An 18,785-nucleotide genomic window follows, 5' to 3' on the forward strand; every position below is an offset into this window, starting at 1 on the left:
TCACTGCCCCAGGCCTGGGCTGGCCCAGCAGGGGGCTCCAGACCTGCCCCTGGAGCTGGCTCTATGGTGGTGTGCCCAGGTGGCCACTGGCTCGGGCTGGAGCCTGGGCTGCTACCGCAGTAGGAGGCAGCGGCCACACTAACCTGTCCCTGAAATACGCTGAGCGCTTGACATGCCTAGAACATTCCACGTGTTCAGCACATGTTCCACTGAGCTAGCCAGATGCTGAGGTCTCACTGTTGACTTCCTCCATGTCATGGGCTTGGCATGCACGCATCATCCATGCTCCGGTCACGCTAAGGACATGCTAATTGTCAATTCACGCTTGGCACGGGTTCCCCGGCTCCGACACAACGGCCCGCCCTAGGGATACTGTGAGAATGTGCTTCCCGGGCAGCCTGTCCTACCCCATGCCGGCTACCCGCGTGCTCAGTGCATGCCAGCCTGTGTGCGTAACAAGACGAGGGCTCAGTACGTGCTGACCATGGGCTGAGGGCTCAGTACAGGCACGAGACCATACACGGAAAAGGCTCAGCACGCACCAACATTGCTCACGCGCTGAGGGCTCAGTCCATGAGGACCACATGGTGAAGGCTCAGTATACACCAAGCCACAGTGCTCACACGCTAGGGTGTCCCCACCAGAGGCCCAGGCCAGCTGTCCGTGACCCACATCTCACACCACTCAGGCAGTACGGACGAGTTATTTACTTAAGATAATCACAGGCCCTCTTGGTCCTGAAAGGGGGTGGGTGGGGTGGGAGCTGGGCCCAGCATGCACCCCCCACTGCTTCGGGGGCCGATCCCTCCCCCAGCCCGCTGGGTGCTGGGGCCACGGGGGCGGAGGTCCAGGCAGGAGCGCAGGGAGAGCCTGTGGGGCCACACCAGGGCAGACGGAAGCAGGAGCAGGGGCGCAGGGGCCGGGGCATCAGAGCAGGCGGCAGGCGTTGCCCACGCTGTCAGCCTGGGTGCTGAGGTCGTGGCTGTATGGGGACTCCCAGTCCCGCAGGAAGACGGCCTCGAGCTGGCTCCGCAGGCCGCCCCGGCCGTTCTGCGTCAGCAGCAGCGAGGCGCCCGCCGTCTCAGTGAAATAGCTGCCAGACCAGTTGGAGGTTCCTGCGGAGGAGGGGGCGCGCGGTGAGGGTCCCCCGGGAGGCCGAGCCCTGCTGCCCGCACGCCCCGCCCTGCCCCGGCACTCACCGATGTAGCTGGCGCGTTCGGTCACCATGTACTTGTTGTGGTTGACGCGGGCATAGGGGATGCGGGCCTGGGCCTCGTCCGCGGGGACAACAAAGAGTTTCTGAGGGGCAGGGCGGACAGGAAGGAGCCTGAGATGCGGGCAGGGGTGGAGGCGGCGGTGCAGCCAGCTCCCACGGGGCCCTTGGGGCAGAGCAGGGCCCAGCGGAGAGGGCGCCCCGTAAATGGTGGCGGAAGGGGGGCCCTGCAGCCGTGAGAATGAGCTGTCCCCTGCGAAGGTCTCGCCCCCACGTCTGCTTTTCCAGGAAAGTCTGTCTATGTAGGGCAGGCTATGTAGGGCGGGTGCTTCCTCAGTGTCCCGCCCCAGCCCTTGGCTTCCCCTTCAAGGCTCCGCCCACTCTGGTCCCCCCCCTCCAGATCACACCTGAGCTCCAGGAGGACTTCGGGCTGTTCTGCCCCCGCCCCCGGGGCGTGGGGCGGGGCTTACCACCTGGATGTCCGAGTGGGTGTGGTTATCGCGCAGGGCAGCCAGGGAGAGCAGGAAGGCGCGCATGGCCGGCTCCGAGTGTCCCCAGCAGCTGACCAGCAGGCGCACCTTGACGTTGCGCTCGTAGGCGGCCCGCCGCAGCCCGTCGTCGATGGCCGGCCAGAACCTGGGCGGGGCGCAGGGCACGGCTTCGCCCTCGGCTCTGGGGACCCACACCTGGGCGCTGGTGTAGCTCCTGAGCACCGCCCCCTCCACTGTACTTGCTCCCAGGCCCACATCCCCTCCCTCCTGTCCCGGCGGCTGCTTCTGCCCCCCACGCCCAGTCTCCGCAAGCCCGGAGCCCAGTCACCCCTTCTTATCCCAGCCCTGCTGCCCCACCCCCACATCCCCTTTCTACCCCTTGCCTCCTACTTCCCCAGCCCCCTGTCCCACATGTCCAGCCTCGGGCCCCAGGCCCCAGGCCCGTGTCCTTATTCCTTTCTGTCCCCTCTTAGCTCCCCCTCCCTTGTGAAGTGCCCTGACCCGTCACCTCCCTGCCCTCCCACATGCCCTTGTCTCGGCCCCTGCCTGCCCTGCCAGCCCCTTCAACTGTCTCCCGCCTGCTGTCCGCTCTGCCAGCCCGTCTGCCCAGCAGTACCTGCGTGGGTGGGAGAACTCCATGGTGGGCAGGTAGTTCATGACCGCGATGTAGATGAAGCTCCGGGCACTGTCCACCACATTCAGCAGAGCCTTCAGGTCTGGGGTGCGGCCACTCGGACACAGCGGCGGGGGCGCGCTCTGGGGGTGAGGGGACAGTCAAGACACGCGCCCGGGGCCGGCATTGTGGTGCAATGCCGGCACCCCGTATTTGGGCACTGGTTCCAGCTTCTTTTTTTATTTTTATTTTTATTTTTTTGACAGGCAGAGTGGACAGTGAGAGAGAGAGAGACAGAGAGAAAGGTCTTCCTTTTGCCGTTGGTTCACCCTCCAATGGCTGCCACGGCTGGTGCGCTGCGGCCGGTGCACCGCGCTGATCCGAAGGCAGGAGCCAGGTACTTCTCCTGGTCTCCCATGGGGTGCAGGGCCCAAGCACTTGGGCCATCCTCCACTGCACTCCCTGGCCACAGCAGAGAGCTGGCCTGGAAGAGGGGCAATTGGGACAGAATCCGGCGCCCCGACCGGGACTAGAACCCAGTGTGCCGGCGCCGCAAGGCGGAGGATTAGCCTAGTGAGCCGCAGCGCCGGCCTCCAGCTTCTTCTGACCCAGCTCTCTGCTGAAACACCTGGGCAAGTGGTGAAACATGGGCCGAGTACTTGGCACCTGCCACCCACATGGGACAGCAGGATGGGGTCCCTGGTTCCTGGCTTCCGTCTGGCTCAGACCTGGTCATTTTGGTCATTTGGGGAGTGAACTAGCAAATGGAAGGTCTCTCTCTCTGTCACTCTACCTTTCAAATATATAAATCTTAAAAAAAAAAAAAAAAAAAAAAAAGGCCACATGCCAGGGGAGTTGTCATGGTGGACCCCGCTAAGGGAAGGGATGACCACAGCTATTTTGCAGATGACGAAACAGCTCAGAGAGGGTAAGCAGCTCGCCTAAGGCCACACAGCTGATAAATGGAGCCCAGATGTGAGCCCAGGCTCTGGGTTCCAGGATTTTGCTCTCCACCGCATTTTTCAGCCTCTGGTCCCTGTCCAGCCGCTACAGCATCACTGGAGAGCTTGTTAAAAAAAAAAAATTTATCTACTCTCCAGGAGCTGCAGCCCACTCATTCTTAGTTCTAGGCAAACTCTGGGGCCTCACAGCGCAGGGCACCCTGACTTAAAGCTGGCCTGGGGCCTGGGACCAGCGTTTTAGTTTTTTTTTTTTTAGATTAATCTATTTTATTTGAAAGGCGAAGTTCCATAGTGAGAGAGAGACAGAGACAGCTTTTCCATCCACTAGTTCACTCCTCAAATGGCCTCAGCAGCCAGGGCTGGGGCTGGGCCCGGCTGAAGCCGGAAGCCAGAAGCTTCATCCAGGTCTCCCACTTGGGTGGCAGAGGCCCAGCCAAGTACCTGGGCCATCTTCTGCTGCTTTCCCGAGTACATTAGCAGGGAGCTGGATCAGAAGTGGAGCAGCCAGGACTTGAGCCGGTGCCCACATTGGGAAGCTGGTGTCACAGACACAGGCGTTACCCGCTGGGCCACAGCGCCAGGTTTCTAAGCAGGCGTCCGGGCACTTCTGAGGCCCTGCTTAGAGGCTTTGGGCTCTGGATCTGCGCTCTCCCCGCCTTGCCCTCCTTGTGTGCCCAGTGCCACAGCAGGCTCCCTGCCCAGCTCCTTAGTCCTCAGACACACGGGACACTGGTGACCGAGTAAGGAAGCTGTTATTCAGTCGACGGAGCCACCAGGGCTAGAGTGCCTGACCCCAGCCGCACTGGGGCCTCACGAGGGTCAAAATATTAACACACCCACTTCCTAGATGAAACCGAGGCCAGGGGAGACTGGTGAGGACACCCCCACCCCCAGGCCCCAGGCAGAGCTCGGTGGAGCCCACGCGTGACGGTGCGTGGGCAGGGCGTGCACGGCGGGCTGGCCCACTGCCCCCGGACTCACTGCCAGGTAGGCCAGGGCAGGGGTCCCGTTGAGGCAGATCTCCATCGGGGTCTCTTGGTTGTAGCGGGTGTCGTAGGGCCGGGGCCAGGTCGATGGGATGGAGCTGCCTGCCTGGCCCAGGAACCAGTAGGCCTCAAAGATCTTGGTGAGGTCGCGAGCCAGGCAGCTGCAGTTGTACAGGACCACGCCCAGTTCCTTCACCTGTGGGAGGGGGCACGGCAGTCAGGCCTCTCCGTCCCCCTCCCCAGCAACCCAGCACAGACACGACCTTGACTCAAGTCCTGGTTGAGAGTCAAGCAGCCCTTCCCAAGCCCCAGGGTTCCTGAACCTGCGCACTTGCTGTGTGTATCTACCTTGCAGGAGCAGCAGCCTAAACATTCTTAGTTCTAGGCTGACGTGTTTCCTCCTCCATGAAGCCTGCCTGGATCTCCCAGACCCTGCCAGGCATTCCCCTGGGCTATCAGAGTCCCTGGGGCTTCCCTCACATTGTTCTCTCTGGTGACAAACCTGCCTCCCCATAGGGCTGGGAGGACAGGCACCAGGGATGTGTCAGTCACCTCGCAGCATCACCGGTGAGATTCGGGGTCTGGGGGAAATAGCTAAGGGAGGGAATGAATGAATGAATGAACGAACCTTCACATCACTGCCTAGGTTGCTCACCATCACCTCCTCTGGGCTTCCAGTCCTCCACGCCTCCCCCATCCCGGCCCCGACCACTTTGGGCTGTCGCTGCCCGGAGATGGGCCAGTCTCTGCATTAGACTGGGCATTCCAGCTGTTACCCTCCCAGGCCAGCACCCCCCAGGACAGGGCTGTGAAGCTGCTCCAAGAACAGGGGCTGGGCTGGGAGGTCCCGCAGGAGGCAGGGATGGGTAACGAGGGTGCTGGGATTGAAGGCAGGTGCTCTGTGAGGCATGGGGTGGCCTGGCAGGGCCAGCGGGCAGAGGGCAGGCAGACCTGGGTCAGCGAGCGCCAGTCCATGTTGGCACTGCCCAGGTAGAAGTGGGTCTGGTCCACCACCCAGAACTTGGTGTGCAGGACGCCATGGGTCAGCTTCTGCATGTCCACCATGCGGACCTGGGCACCTGCAACCGACAGGGGCCATGGTCAGGGGCCGGCTTGGGCAGCGCCACGCCTGGCCGGGCCCCGCTGCCCCCAGCTCACCGCTTTGTAGCAGGGCCTGCAGGTCAGCCTGCGGCTGCGGCCCATTGGGCTTGCTCACGGCGATGCGGACTTGCACACCTCGCGGTGCCAGGCTCTGCAGCTGCCGCAAGATGTCCTCGCCCTGAAGGGAGGACAGAGCTCCTGAGGGGCTGGGTGGCCGTGCCCCGCCCTCTGCCCCACCCCCTCCGGGGGCTCTGACTGTGCCTCCAGGTGTGGTTAGCAGTGGCCGGGCTCTGCACAGGCTTTCCTGAGTCAAAGTCTGCAGATTGAAACATTGAAACTTCATCCGTTTCAACAGTTGCCTATGTGGGGACCCCCTTCCAGGCCTGCGCGCTCTGTTTTTACAAATTTTATATTTATTTGAAAGAGGGAGCCAGAGAGAGACAGAGACAAAGCTCCCCTTTTCTGGTTCTCCCCATATCCCCACAACACCTCTAGCTGGACCAGGGGACGCCCAGGAGGGAGCCCAGAACCCAAAACTCCACCCTCAGAGCCACCACCTGCTGCCCCCGCAGTCCCCAGGCGGATGTAATCAGAAGTGTGGCTGGGACTCGAACCCAGTGACTTGGATACAGGTGCAGGTGTCCCAGCCATAACGCAGCCAGTGGACCCAACACCCCCGCCCCATCCCTCTGGAGACTGTCCCAAGGTCCAGCACTGGGGCCTCGCAGCACCGCCCCACACGCTGCGGGTCCAGGAAGGTATGGGCTCGGCTGGATGATGCCGGGACAGCAAGAGCCGCTGTTCCTGGGCCCTGCTGTGCTCCATCCAGGTCAACAGCAGGCCTCACCCTCGGCAGGCCTCACCCTCACCCTCACCGGCTGAGCTCACCGAATTCTCACAAGGCTGGGGCAGGGCTGTTTATACCCCCAGGCTGCAGATAAGGGAACAGGGAACAGTGCAGACAACAAAGCTTAACTGCTGTCTCCCACATGTGACCCGCAGCCACCTGAGGGTGCGCCAGCAGGCAGCCGGAGCTCCCAGGGAGGGTTTTTCGTTTTCATCATTGTTTTCTTAGGCAGTGCTTAAGAAGCCCTGCAACTCCACCACATTTTAGGCCCCCCGCTCACAGACAGAGGCAACAGGGAGAAGAAAACAGGATGAATCCACCGTGGTTCCCAGAGGGAGGGGTTAACCGCCGTGGCCGTGCCTTTCCGAATCCTGGAACTTCCTGTTTGCATGATGGGGACAGGAGAACGGCAAACACCACACAGTGCCCGCGTTGTGCGGGACATGGCGCTAACGTCCACTGCGTCTGCTGGCCCCACTGTCCAGGTGAGGAACCCAGGCGCCCGGCAGGACCAGTGGCCAGGATGTGACTCCCTCCGCTCAGCTTGCGCCAGCCTCACGCCTCCTAACCAAACCTGCACCCTGACATTGGAGCTTCCAGAGCGTGATGACCCCGGTCCGGAGGCTCTGTAAAGCCAGCTGCTTGCCAACGCCTGTGTCCAAGGCACCCTGTATGACACGCCCCCCACCTTCCCCAAGTACCTGCTGGGCGGACGGCTCCTGCGTGTGGGTGTCGTTGTTGGTGAGGGTCCAGTAGAAGGAGGCGATGTCCAGGCTGCTGTGGGCGCTGGCCAGCAGGCCCCGCCAGGCCTGGCTGGTGGAGGGGTTGCCCGTGGAGGCATTGGGGAAGTCGAGGCCCTCAGGAATGCTCTCCACCAGCACAGCTCTGGGGGGACGGGTGGTGGTGTCAGCCACAGGGGGCCAGGGGCTGCTGGCTGGGAAGTGAGTGCTCACCTGTCTACCTACGGACCACGTGGATATTGACGTGTGTATGCCTGTGCACCTGTACCCGCGACTGTGCGTGGGGAAGATGGGGTGTGTGTGTGCCTGTGTGTGTGCACAGATGTGGGCGGAAGATGCCGTGCACGCCCGGCCGTTCGCAGACCTGGATAGATGATGACGCTGTGGCTGCCATGGAAACAGTGCATGGGGGTGGGGGGAAGGGGGTGGGGGAGAAGGGGGTGGGCAACCTCCTCAATCTGTCACTGTGCTGGCCCTGCTCAGTGTGTATCCAAGTGGCCCTGGCCTGGAAGGGCTCCTCACCCCATTCCCTGCCCCGCCCCCACTCCCACTTACTCGCAGGGGTCATAGCAGGGGGCTGGGCGCTGGTTGGGCCCAAAGAGGTGCAAATCGCCGTATTCCCATAGAAACAGCTGAGTCATCAGTGCTCCGAAGCCCACCACGGCCAGGATGAGGACGAGCAGGACCCAGCGGGCTTTCTGTGGGGAGGATGAGGTGGTCAGTCCGGGGGGCGGTGCAGCCTGTCCCTGGGACACTTGGAGGTGGAGGGCGGCTCCTACCTTCTCTGCAGCCTTCCATGCCTCAAGTTCATTGATGGGCAGCTCGCCGGCGGGCTCCTCAGCGGGCACCTTCAGCTGCAGGACCGGGACGAGGGCGCTGGTGGGCTCCCTGCCTCCTCTGCCCCCAGCCCCTCCCCAGCCGGCCCCCATCCACTCACCTCCTGGTACATCAGTTTCGGCTTCATCTCGCCGGGTGGCCGCCAAGGGGTCCGCGGGGCTCAGGCAGTAAGGTGGGTGTGTCGGGGTCCCCCAGCTGGGGAACAAAAGCAGGCATGTGCCGGGACAGCTCCGAAAGCACACTGGCATCCCCTGCCTCTGCTTGCCCGTGATCACGGGGGCCACTGGCACCCGGCCCGCCACCCCAAAAGGAGGAAGCTGCTGGCCGGTCAGCTGGGATTTCGAAATCTCACACAATCTAACCCCTCTGCTTTCTTCCCATCGTTCTGCGGCACCCTCCCTCATCCCTCTTTCGAGATCCAGTCTGGACAGCCCCGGAGGCTGTCCGCGGGGCCCCTCATCTTCGTGCCCGGCTTGTCTGAGTCCTGGTCCTGCTCAGGGTGCCTCTTCCAGGTGGCTCCAGCCTGCCCACACCAGGTACCCGCCAGACCAAGTCAGCTCAGGCCCCGAGCCCGGGACCGCGGGAGCCCCCCGGCCACCCCCGGGGGCCTCGGTCTTACTTGGCGGCGTGCGGCTGCTGCTACCTCGGCGGCCCCCAGCTTCTGCCCCAACAGGCTGAGCAGGGGAGGGAGGCAGCGGGGGCGGGGCCCGCGGAGCCCCGCCCACTGCAGCGGGGAGCCTGCGCAGTGCGCGTGCCGGCGCCGACTGGCTGCCCGGGCGGTGGGACGCGGTGCCCGCCAGCCTGGCTACGGCGGGGGTCGTCTGTGGCCGGGCTAGGGGCTTCCCTGGCCTGCCCCTCAGAGCACCACCCGCGTTGGGGGTAGGGGGAAGCCACAGAGGACGAGGAAAAGGCGCCCAAGCCTTTCTTTGCCTATGAGCCTGGTGGCTTTTGTACCACGGACATGCATTACCTAGTCAAAAATAAATGCACAGATAAAAGTAATAATAACATCGCTTATAAAAGAAACCGGGGAGGTCGAGGCAGAATAATATGACGTAGAAACGTAGCGATGGAACGGGCCCAAGGCAGAGCCCACGCTGGGGGGTGGAGGAGATGGGCGATTCTGAGTCTGTTTGAATTTTTTTTTTAAACCAACTGATATTTTGGTAGGGATTAAAGCGATTTTTTAGGGGAGCCATGCTTCTGGGTCCTAACTCACATTTCCCAAGCAGGATTTCTGGCCAGAGCTGAAGTAGTACGAGGGAGACCTTCCCCTCCCACCGCCCTCGGTGAGAGCAGGGACTTGGGTCAGCACCTGCTGGCCGCCTGTGGTCAACGGACAAAGGCAGAGCAGCAAGGCCTTAACCGCGAGAACAGCAGCCAAACGGTGCGGTGGAGGCGGGGTCCTGGCTGGGGCTCAGGACGGCTTTTGTGATAAGCCTGTTTTCTTTTTGAAATGTGTAAAATACGGGATGAGCATTTGGGACAGTGGTTAGGATGTTGCATGGGCTGCCCTAGTGCCTGGGCTGAAGTCCCAGCTCCCACTCCCAATTCCGGCTTCTTGCTAATGTGCACCCTGGGAGGCAGCAGGTACTTAGGTCCCTGCCATCCACGTGGGAGGCCTGGACGACGGAGCTCCAGGGCCCTGGCTTCAGCCCGGCCCAGCCCCTGCTGTTTCTGGCATTGGGGAGTGAACCATTGAGTGGACGATATCTCCCTCTCTTCCCTTCCACCTTTCAAATAATCTTAAAATTGTGACATAGAAGCTGCTTGCAGAGTATAGAAAACATCTCCGCACAGGTTAAGAAATAATTAGAAAGCAAACACAGGCATTGATGATTTTACCCTTAAAGAAAAATTCAGGGCCAGGCATTTGGTGCAGCGGTTAAGGCACGTCCCATATCGGAGTGCCTGGGTTCAACTGTAGCTCAGTTTCCAATTCCAGCTCCCTGCTAATGCGCACCCTGGGAGGCAGTAGCGATGGCTCAAGTATTTGGGTCCCTACCACCCAGGAGGGAGGCCAGGATGGAGTTGCAGGCTCCTGGCTTTAGTCTGGCCCAGCCCCCTCTGTTGCAGGCATGGGGGGGTGGGGAGATCTCTCTGTGCCCTTCAAGCAATCGAACAATAAATAAACGAACAGAGATTCTCTTAAACAAATCAGGGGTGTGTATTATTATTTTTATAAAGAACATTCCAGAAGAGAGCTAGGTTCTCCCCTCACCCCGAGATCCGGCCCAGCTCCTAAGGGACAACTTGGAGCCTCCACCACCCATGTCAGGAGCCAGACTGTGCAGGGCCGAACGCGGGAGATGCCCTCCTCTCATTGCCTGGACTCCAACGGGGGCGGTGGAAAGCCTTCAGCGAGAGAGAGACCCGAAGGCTGAGCCTCCCAGGGTGACCAGGAGGAACAGGAGACAGCCTCAGAGGAAGCTGATTGGGGGTGGGGGAGGGGGCCTTGGTGAGAAAGGTTTTAGTTAAGAATCCGGGACGAGGGAAGCCAAGATGGACACAGACACCTGAGCCGAGGGGACCCAGAGAACTGGGACAGCCGCGGTGAACCCTGGACGGACAGACTGTCCCAGCTGAGAGTGGCCATTTGGCCTTCAAGCTGCCCCGTGATCTCAAGACTGTAATTACGGGCTTAATCTTCCATTTTTGTTATGTTTTTATCAAAGCGATACACATGTAAGGCATTCACAAGAAAGAGGGGACTTAGGAGGGAATAGACCGGCGAGGCAGTGAGTGCAGGGGGGCTGGGGCCAGGGACCCGAGTGTGAGTCTGAGCTTCAGAACTCCTGCGGTTGACCTTGGAGTAGAGATATAATGCCTCCGGCCTTAGTCTCCCCATCTGCAAAGTGGGCACAGTAACCATCGCACCTACTTTGCATAAATGACATGTAATTGGGCACCTGTGTGTATGGTTTTAGAGACTGTGGATAAAGCAGACATGAGGAAGACAGATGGTAAATTAGTGGATTATCAGGTGTGTTAGAAGGCAGGGAGTACTCCAGAGAATCAGGGAAGAGGCAGGGAGTGGGATGGTCGCCATTTTTAAATATGGGGGGTCAAGAACGGGGGCCACTGAGGCAGCCATACCCATGGAAAGCCTTCAAGGAGGGCAGGGAAGGAGCCACATCGGTGTCGGAGAGAAACAGCCTGTGCAAAGGCCCCGAGGCAGGAGTGTGTCTGCTGTGGAATGGGCTGGGGGTGGCAGTGACAGGGCAGATCTTGCAGGGCCACCTGGAGCACGGTGAGTGGGAAGGGGTCCCAGGTGGGCTCCCAACATCAGGTGTTGTAATGGATTGAGTAGCAGCGTCCCCTGGAGGCCTCACCCCTGGAGCTTGTGTGCATGTCCTGAGTTGTGGATACAGCTACCTTTAGGACCCTGAGGCATCCTGGGTGATCTGAATGGGCTCTCATGCTACAGGTATGCGTCCACTCACAAGGCCAGGTGCTCAGGAATGGAGGGTGGGGGGTGTGGTCGCAGCCTGGGAGCGCCTGGAGCCCCCACAGGGCGCGGAATCTGTCCACGGCTTCTGCAGGGACAGCACGTTTCTGCCTGTTCAAGCCCCCGCATTGGCGGTGGGGTCGCCCTTGGTATCTGTGGGGCACCGGCTTCAGGACTGCACAAGGTCACCAATGCCGCTGGCTGCTTCAGTCCCTCATGAAAAATGGCCTCACAGCACAGGGTACTGGCGCAGCCACCTGGCTGCTCCTCTTGCTTGGGCCCCTGCCACCCATGGGGGAGCCCCGGATGGAGTTCCAGGCTCCTGGTTTCAGCCTGGCCCAGCCCCGGCCATTGCAGCCATCTGGGGAGTGAACCAGTGAATGGAAGGTCTCCCTTTCTCTCCCTCTGTCACCTTCCCCTCCAAATGAACAACGAATTCTTTTTTAAGGCATAACAGGGGTGAGTGTTCGGCACAGCGGTTGAGACAGCAGGTGGAACACTAGCATTCTGTATCAGAAAGCCCAGGTTGGAGTGCTGGCTCTGCTCCCTGGGGGAGCAGACAGGGTGGGCACAGGCATTCGCCCTCAGCCACCCTGTCTCAGGGCCTGTGCTCCCAGGACCCCAGAGCCCCCCACGAGGCTCCAGCACAAGCACCCGGTCTCTGTGCTCTGCTCACTTAGCAGCGTGGGGTGCACCCATGCCAGGAAGTACTGCCCCCTCCCAGCCCATGGGAAACCCAAGTGCTCTAGGCATACAGCCCTGGCCGCTGAGGGGTGCAACGCCACAGCCCACAGAAGAGGAAGTGAGCCCTGGACAGTTGGGACACGTGCTGGTCACAGCTCCCCGGACACCCCCCACCGGGGGAGGGGGCTGACCTCTCCTCCACTGGCAGTGCTTGAGATGGGAGAGTCCAGGGTTAAAATTTCACCTCCGCCACTTTCTCACGGAGCAACCCTGGGCAGAGGCCTGTCTCCTGGGTCCTGCTGGCCTCCTCCATAAATCAGGGAGCATTTATATCTTCAGGAGGGCTGGGCTGGCTTCAGATCTCAGCTCTGCGGAATCGGGAAAAGAGGCTCGCTTCCTAATGCTGACTGTGGAGCCGGCTTTGGGGCGCAGCGAGCTAAGCCGCCACCTGCAGCGCCGGCATCCTGCATCAGTGTCAGTTCCAGTCCCGGCTGCTCATGGGGGTGCAAAGGCAGCAGAAGATGGCCCAAGTACTCAAGCCCCTGCAGCCATGTGAAGCCAGATGGAGCTCCAGGCTACTGGCTTCAGCCTGGCCCAGCCCCGGCTCTTGTGGCCATATCTCTCTTTCTCTCTCTGCGTCACTCTCCCCTTCCAATAAATAAATCTTGTTTTTTTAAAAAATATTTATTTAAAAGGCAGAGTTACAGAGAGGCAGAGACAGAGGCAAAGACAGAGAGAGATCTTCCATCCACTGGTTCACTCCCCAAATGGCTGCAACAGTTGGAACTGGGCCAATCCAACACCAGGAACTTCTTCCGGGTCTCCCACATGGGTGCAGGGGCCCAAGGACTTGGGCCATCTTCCACTGCTTTCCTAAGGCACAGCAGAGAGCTGGATCGGAAGTGGAGCAGCCGGGACTCGAACAGGTGCTGATATGGGATGCCGGAACTGCAGGCAGTGGCCCTACTCGCTATGGCACACTGCCGGCCCCTAAATAAATCTTTAAACTTAAAAATCATCACCATCATAATACGGAGGAGGAGTCAGCAAGGTTGCCATGGTAAGCCTGACTCGTGCTGTGGGTGCAAGCTGTGTGGCCACAGGACACTTTCACACCGAGAATAAAAAATTCTCAGTGTCCCTCAACGAGCTAAGTCTGTGTCTGGTTTATTCCCACAGCCCCAGAGCCTGGCCTGTGGCAATCACTTGACAAAGGTTTGTTGCATAAAAAATGGAGCAGTAGAGTGGAAATCCACAGTGAGACTTCCTTAGACGTCTCTAGACCCGTGTGGTTTATGCACAATAACCAGCTTGTGCCCCAGGCCTGCAGCAGCCTGGGAGGGTACAGATGGTGGCGTCCTGGCCTTGGGGGGGGGGGACGACTCCAGGTTGGCTTGAGCTGAGCAGGGTGCTGGGGAGACGCACCGGTGGCACCGAACAGGCCGCAGCATGAACACAGCAGCGGGGCCGCCGGCCTCCCCGATGGCTGCAAACCAAGTGAGTGGTCCTGCTGGAAAGAGCAGATTTTTTTCTTGATGGTGCATGGCCCCTCTGGGCGGAGCAGTCTGGGGCCAAGCCTACAGGAAACGGAACAACGCTGGCTTTGCAAACTGCTTTTTTACTGTTGTGCTTAGCAGTAGATCCTTCACCCCAAGGACCCCCTTGCGACAGGAGTCCTTCCCAGGGAGAGAAGATGCCTGATCCGGCAAAACAACGCAGGGTGGGTGTTGGCGCTGTGGCTGAGCCGCCATTCCGGACACTGGCATCACAGATTGGAACGCCCAGAATCCACAGCCATTTCCAGCTCCCTCCTAGTGCACCCAGGAAGGCCCAATGCTTGGATCCTTGATACCCACGTGGGAGACCCGGATGGAGTTCCACTGGGACTCAAAACCTAAGCTGTCACACTCCTGCCCAAAACCCTCCTGTGGCTCCCCACCGCCCTCAGTACCAAGTTCTTACTGCAGCCCAAAGTGCCCTGCGTGGACAGACGCCGGTGGACATTCCCCACCCTTGCAGCTTCAGTGGCCCTCTCTGAACCCCAAGCCCTGTCCTCGTCTGGCACCACCGCCCTCCTCATCCCGAACTCCAGCTCTGGGCGTCCCAGGGTCTCCTAGACATCTCCCCTGAGGTGTCCCCAGCTGTCCTTCCAACTCTCCTGAATCTGCACCTCCCTCGGGCCCCACTACAAGGACAGCTGTCCTACCCATGCTTCAGGTCTCAGCCTGGGTGCCACCCTCTCCAGGACGCCCTCCCTGACTGCCCCCAGCCTATCCTGGACCCCAGAGAGGGTGCTTTCTCTACCTCCTCCCCCCACTCAGTCATCTCCCTCGGCTCCCTGCCCGTTCATGTACCACCTCCTCCATGAAGCTCTCCTGCCTCTTCAGGCTGGTTAGGCATTCCCGTGCTGGGCCTCTCTGTCCTGGCTCTCACCTCTCTGGCTATGCTTCCCAAAGTAGCACCCCCCGCCCCGGCCTGTGCATCCCCTATCCCAGCCCCACCCATCCAGGCTGGCAGTGCCCAGCGATGGGTCTGTCTCTGCCACTGGACAGTGAACCCTCTGAGGGCAAAGCTATCGCTGTGTCGGCCAAGCGCTCAATGGTCAGTACATTCGCCCACTTGTTCAACTAACGCGTTCCCAGCACCTGCTGGCCAAGTCCTGTTCCAGAAACTGGGGGTCAGGGGCCAGCGTTGTAGCCAAGCCTGTGCCACCGGCACCCCACAGGATGCCAGCTCCAGTCCCGGCTGCCCCACTTCCAATCCAGCTCCCTGGAAAGGCGGCAGGGCATGGCCCCAGTACTTGGGCCCCTGCCTCCCACATGTGAGAGAGACCTGGATGGAGCTCCAGGCTCCTGACTTCAGCCTGGCCCAGCCCCAGCCGTTACAGCCATTTGGGGAGAGAACCAGTGGGTGGGAGAGCTCTAGAAAAAGAACTCTTCTAAAGACAGCCTTTTGGGACTGTTGGGAGAGCGTGAAATATGCGGCATGTGCCTTGGCAAAGATAAAGCAGGAGACATGGCATGACAACCAAAAATGGCTGAGCGTCCCAGTTTAAAAATGGCAACACGGGCAGGCGCCCGGCACTGCGGTGAAAATGCAGCTCGGGATACCCACATCCCACATTGGAGCGCTTGGTTCCTACCCCGTCACCGCCTCTGGCCCAGCTTCTTGTTAATGTGCACCCCGAGAGGCGGCAGGCGATGGCTCAAGTGCTCGGGTCCCTGCCACCCACGTGGGAGACCTGGATTGACTTCTGGGCTCCTGGCTTTGGCCTGGCCCACCCCTGACTATTGTGGGCTTCTGGGGGAGTGAACCTGTAGATGGAAGATCTGTGTCTCACTCAAATAAAAACTGCAAAGGAGGGGCTGGCATTGCGGCACAGCGGGTTAAACCACCACTTGCGACGCCAGCATCCCGATCGGTGCCAGTTCAAGTCCCTGCTGCTAAGGCTCCTGGGAAGGCAGCAGAGGGTGGCTCAAGTACTTAGGGCCCCTGCGACCCATGAGGGAGACTCAGATGGTGTTCCAAGCTCCTGGCTTCAGTCCAGACTGGGTTTTTGCAGCCATTTGGGGTGTGAACAAGTAGACGGAGGATCTGTCACTTTGCCTTGCAAGTGAATGAATGAACCAGACCATGAGCAAATGAAAATGCAAGGCTGGCTCTCCCTTCACCGTGTCGCGTGAAGGACTGCCACCCCGCCCGGCGGGAGCCGGGAAACGCAGGATGTGGGGCAGAGGTCACGGCAAGGCGCCGCTCCCGCTGGACCAGGTGTGGAGTGACGCTCCGTACTGTTCCTCCCAGTTCTCTCAAAAGCCCCACACAACGGGGAAGGGGGCCTGAGACCCCGGGATGAAGTCACCAGCATGAGAGGGAAAGGACGGAGCCAGGACTTGAGCCTGGGCTGCCTCGGGACTCCAGGGACAAGACGTCCCAGGACAGCCGCCTGCCACCTGTAGACCTGCAGCAGCTGAGGCCAGCGGGGCCTCTGGCCTTCCAGAAACTCCACAGTGCCACCCCCAGCCCAGATCTCGGTGGGGGTCCCTGAGGCTTGCCCCAGAGACAGGCTACGTGAGTGTGGCTGGAGGAGGAGGAATCTGGTGCCCCTTCCAACACGGCTGCCTCTCGCCAGCCCATCCCTGTGCCCGCCCTCTGCCCCCAACCCTGCCATGGGCCCCCTCACTCAGAGCCAGCCTGCCCCACGCTCCTAAGGCCCCCCACCTTCTCACTCCACCATCGCCCTGAACTCACCTCCCACCCTCTCCTTTGCCCGCCTCCCTGCTGTACCTGCAATACTCAATATGCTCCGACTCGGGGCCTTTGCTGTTGCTGAACGCTCTTCCCCCGGGCAGCCCCGTCACCCGCTCCTTTCTCCAAGTCCTTGTTCCAATGACTTCTCACCAAACCTCCTTACATCAGTGTATTTCAGACTGTGACTGGGGCAGGTGTGGGGGCTCCATGTGTCGAGCCACAGCTTGGAACACCCGGGATTAAGTCCCGCTCTGCTTTTGATCCAGGTTCCTGCTAATGTGCACCATGGGAGGCGGCAGGTGATGGCTCAAGTATTGGGGTCCCAGCCACCCACACAGGAGACCTGGATAGAGCTCCTGGCTCCCGGCTTTGGCCTGGCTCAGCGGTGGCTGTTGTGGGCCTTTGGGGAGTGAACCAGTGGATGGAAGATCTCTGTCTCCCCAGTAAAGAACTATTTTTAAAAATCTGCAACCTTGGCCGGCGCCACGGCTCACTAGGCTAATCCTCCGCCTAGCGGCGCCGGCACACCGGGTTCTAGTCCCGGTCGGGGCGCCGGATTCTGTCCCGAGTGCCCCTCTTCCAGGCCAGCTCTCTGCTGTGGCTAGGGAGGGCAGTGGAGGATGGCCCAGGTGCTTGGGCCCTGCACCCCATGGGAGACCAGGAAAAGCACCTGGCTCCTGGCTCCTGCCATCGGATCAGCGCGGTGCGCCGGCCGCAGCGCGCCGGCTGCAGCGGCCATTGGAGGGTGAACCAACGGCAAAGGAAGACCTTTCTCTCTGTCTCTCTCTCTCACTGTCTACTCTGCCTGTCCCAAAAAAATAAATAAATAAAATAAAAAATAAATAAAAATCTGCAACCTTGGGGTGGGCAATTGGTGCAACAGTTAAGGCGCCACTTGGGACGCCCACACCCTTCAACAGAGTGCCCAGCTCTGCTTCCAAGTCCACCTTCCTGCTAAGGCACACCTTTGGAGACGATGGCTAAAATGTTCATGTATTTGAGTACAAATACACCCCTGTGGGAGACCTCAGTTGACTTCTGGGCTCCTGGCCCAGTCCCGGTTCTTGTGGGCACTTGGGAAGTGAACCAGCAGATGAGACAAAAACCCTGCGACCTTGACTCTGTATGTCCCACCCCCCTTCTACGACATCACATAATCTACTTACCTGTTTTCCCACCGTCTCTACCCCCGTGAGAACGCAAACCCTAGAAGGCCCGGGCTGCTCGTCCGATCAGTTCACTGCTGTACTCCCAATGCCTAGCAGTGGTGGGTGTACAGCGCCACACGTCAGAAATGTTTGTTGAATGAATAACTTGTTTTCATTCTCATACTGCAGACGCAGTACCTGAGGCATAGTGCGGTCACCTGACCAGGGTCATGCAGCTAGTTAAGTAGCAGGTGGTAGAACCAAGATGGGATCAGGGCAGTCCTGGCCCCAGGCTCCTACTGCCACCCCCTGTGTTACCTGTCTCCCTGACATCTGCTGGGAAAGACCCTGACCTCTCCCCTGCTGGGTGACCCTCGGGACTGCAAGGACCCACCCAAGTGGGAGGGGTCTCATCTCTCCCTACCCCCAATTCTAGAAGCCCACCAAGGGCCTCGGCTACCTTTGGGCTCCCCCTCCCCCTTACTTCCAGAGGGCAGGGGTCACCCGACCCAACAAGGTAAGGAGATAGGGGCTTCGTGACAGCTGATGGACCACCCCTCAGGCACAGCGACACGGCAGACGAGAGAGCGACATGGCGATGGCGGGGTGGCCTGGCCACCGTGGTACAGGTGACGCAAGCTGTGTGACCACACCAGGGGTACCGGGGGAGGGGGACAGCGACTGTGAGGTGGTGAAGGTGACTGGGTGCCTGAGAGTGACCCGGTGAACAACAGGAGCCCCAAACGCCGCATCCAGCTGAGCGGGACCCGCAGGATCTCCGCACTCATCCCGGGCACGCGGAGGAGCGGGGGCTGGAAAGGTGTGGAGCGATGGCCAAGGTTACCCAGGGACTGTGGCGCTGCCCATGGCACGGGCTCCGGGACCCCACTCTGGGGAATGACGGGGACTCGGACGCAAGACGCATGGCTCCTTATGGAGAAATCATTCACGAGGCGTGGAGGGTGCCGTCAGAGGGCGACACGGGAGGCAGCACCGTGAGGGCGGTGTGGGCGCGCTGGACGGGGGCTGGAGGCGAGCGAGGGGGCTGTGGTGACCGCGGGAGAGGAGGGAGGGCTTTGCAAAGGAGACATGGCAGCGAAAGAGCGGTGTGGGCGACACAGGAAGGAGACGACGATACACTGTGGCAATGAGGGCTCAAGGAGTTCAGGGAGCTGATTGATGTAAGAGGAGGGGTCGCGACAGAAAGAGACCAAGGGCGACATAAGGGGAGGGACGCACTATAGACGTGGGGGAAAACACAAGGAGGACGGCCGAGACGCCGCGCCGCGAGGTCGCACGGTACCTGCGCTCCACGGCCCCCACTCCGGGCCCCAGCCCCGCACGCACCGTCCAGGCTGGAGCCCCGCCTGGCCGCCCCCACCTGCGCGCAGGCGCACTCCGGCTGGACTGCGGGCCCGTGGGGGCGAGGCATGCGTCCTTCTCATTGGCCGCGCTCCTTGCCTGCGG

At 60.6% G+C, this 18,785-nt stretch overlaps 1 protein-coding gene across 2 annotated transcripts; it reads right to left on the reverse strand.

The window, feature by feature from the left end:
• Nucleotides 1–692: 692 nt before the first annotated feature.
• Nucleotides 693–18,783, reverse strand: PLD3 (phospholipase D family member 3). 2 transcript variants are annotated; one of them, XM_008251520.5, is made up of 12 exons: nt 18,622–18,783; nt 7,891–7,985; nt 7,733–7,807; nt 7,509–7,651; nt 6,915–7,098; nt 5,424–5,544; nt 5,217–5,344; nt 4,261–4,461; nt 2,321–2,460; nt 1,684–1,849; nt 1,200–1,299; nt 693–1,115 (listed from the first exon to the last, which is right to left on the reverse strand). In XM_008251520.5, exons 2-12 carry the CDS (start codon nt 7,915–7,917, stop codon nt 928–930), a joined length of 1,473 nt encoding a protein of 490 aa, XP_008249742.3. In that variant the 5' UTR covers nt 7,918–7,985; nt 18,622–18,783; the 3' UTR covers nt 693–927. The 2 variants fall into 2 exon arrangements, with proteins under 2 accessions (XP_008249742.3, XP_002723308.3); XM_002723262.6 differs by lacking the exon at nt 18,622–18,783 and adding an exon at nt 8,410–8,466.
• Between the last annotated feature and the right edge of the window lie 2 nt (nt 18,784–18,785).

This window comes from Oryctolagus cuniculus, chromosome 18 (genome assembly GCF_051225735.1).
Source record: "Oryctolagus cuniculus isolate XC-2025 breed Fujian yellow rabbit chromosome 18, ASM5122573v1, whole genome shotgun sequence".
Lineage (NCBI taxonomy): Eukaryota > Metazoa > Chordata > Mammalia > Lagomorpha > Leporidae > Oryctolagus > Oryctolagus cuniculus.